This window comes from Nestor notabilis, unplaced genomic scaffold (assembly GCF_000696875.1).
Source record: "Nestor notabilis isolate BGI_N333 unplaced genomic scaffold, ASM69687v1 scaffold23592, whole genome shotgun sequence".
NCBI lineage: Eukaryota > Metazoa > Chordata > Aves > Psittaciformes > Psittacidae > Nestor > Nestor notabilis.
In genome coordinates, this window is record NW_009919035.1 from 6,260 (window position 1) to 6,902 (window position 643).

At 64.4% G+C, this 643-nt stretch overlaps 1 protein-coding gene across 1 annotated transcript in view; it reads left to right on the forward strand.

The window, feature by feature from the left end:
- Positions 1-40: 40 nt before the first annotated feature.
- The window catches only part of R3HCC1L (R3H domain and coiled-coil containing 1-like), a 5,265-nt gene continuing 4,662 nt past the window's right edge, over positions 41-643 (forward strand). The window contains exon 1 of the mRNA XM_010010045.1: positions 41-595. Coding sequence (XP_010008347.1) covers positions 41-595 — 555 coding nt within the window. The remainder of the gene's footprint in view (positions 596-643) is intronic.

Below are 643 nucleotides of genomic sequence, written 5' to 3' on the forward strand. Positions count from 1 at the left end.
ACCGGGAGCCAGCTGCGAACGCGGGTGCTCAAGGGTTGGCATGGACAATGCACCAGTACTTCCAGGAAAGAGCAGCCTGGGGCAGGGCATGGGCAGCCCATCCCAGCTCCCACCCAGCAAGAAGGAGAGCACTGCTTGTGCTGGGCATCCCAGTGGGGAGAGAGACCCGGTGCCTGCTGGGGAGGGAGTGGGCAGCCCTTCTGCCTGCACAGACTGCAGCACTGTGGCTGCGAGTGGCCAGCTGGGGGCTAGCGAGGAGCCGGCAAGTGGATCATGGGATGGGGCACCCTCAGAGAGCCAGGAGCCCCCCCTGGAGCTGCTGTGCCGTGGTGTAGAGGAACTCTCACCTGCAGCCTGGGCTGAGGAGCCAGCAGGGGCAGATGAGGACACAGGCTTGCCACAGCAGCACCAGTGCAGCGAGGAGTCCAAGGAGGAGGAGAGAGGTCTCCACAGCAGCTCCCCAAAGGAAGGGCAGACCAGCACCAGCACTGGAACCCCAAACCAGGCCAGCCTGGGTGCTGAGGAGAGCTGGGACATGCTATTCAATGATGATGGAGACTGCCTGGACCCGCGCCTGCTGGAGGAGGTACGTCCTGTGAGCCAGCACCCATGGGGGTCTGCAGTGATAATGGCTGGGGGCCGG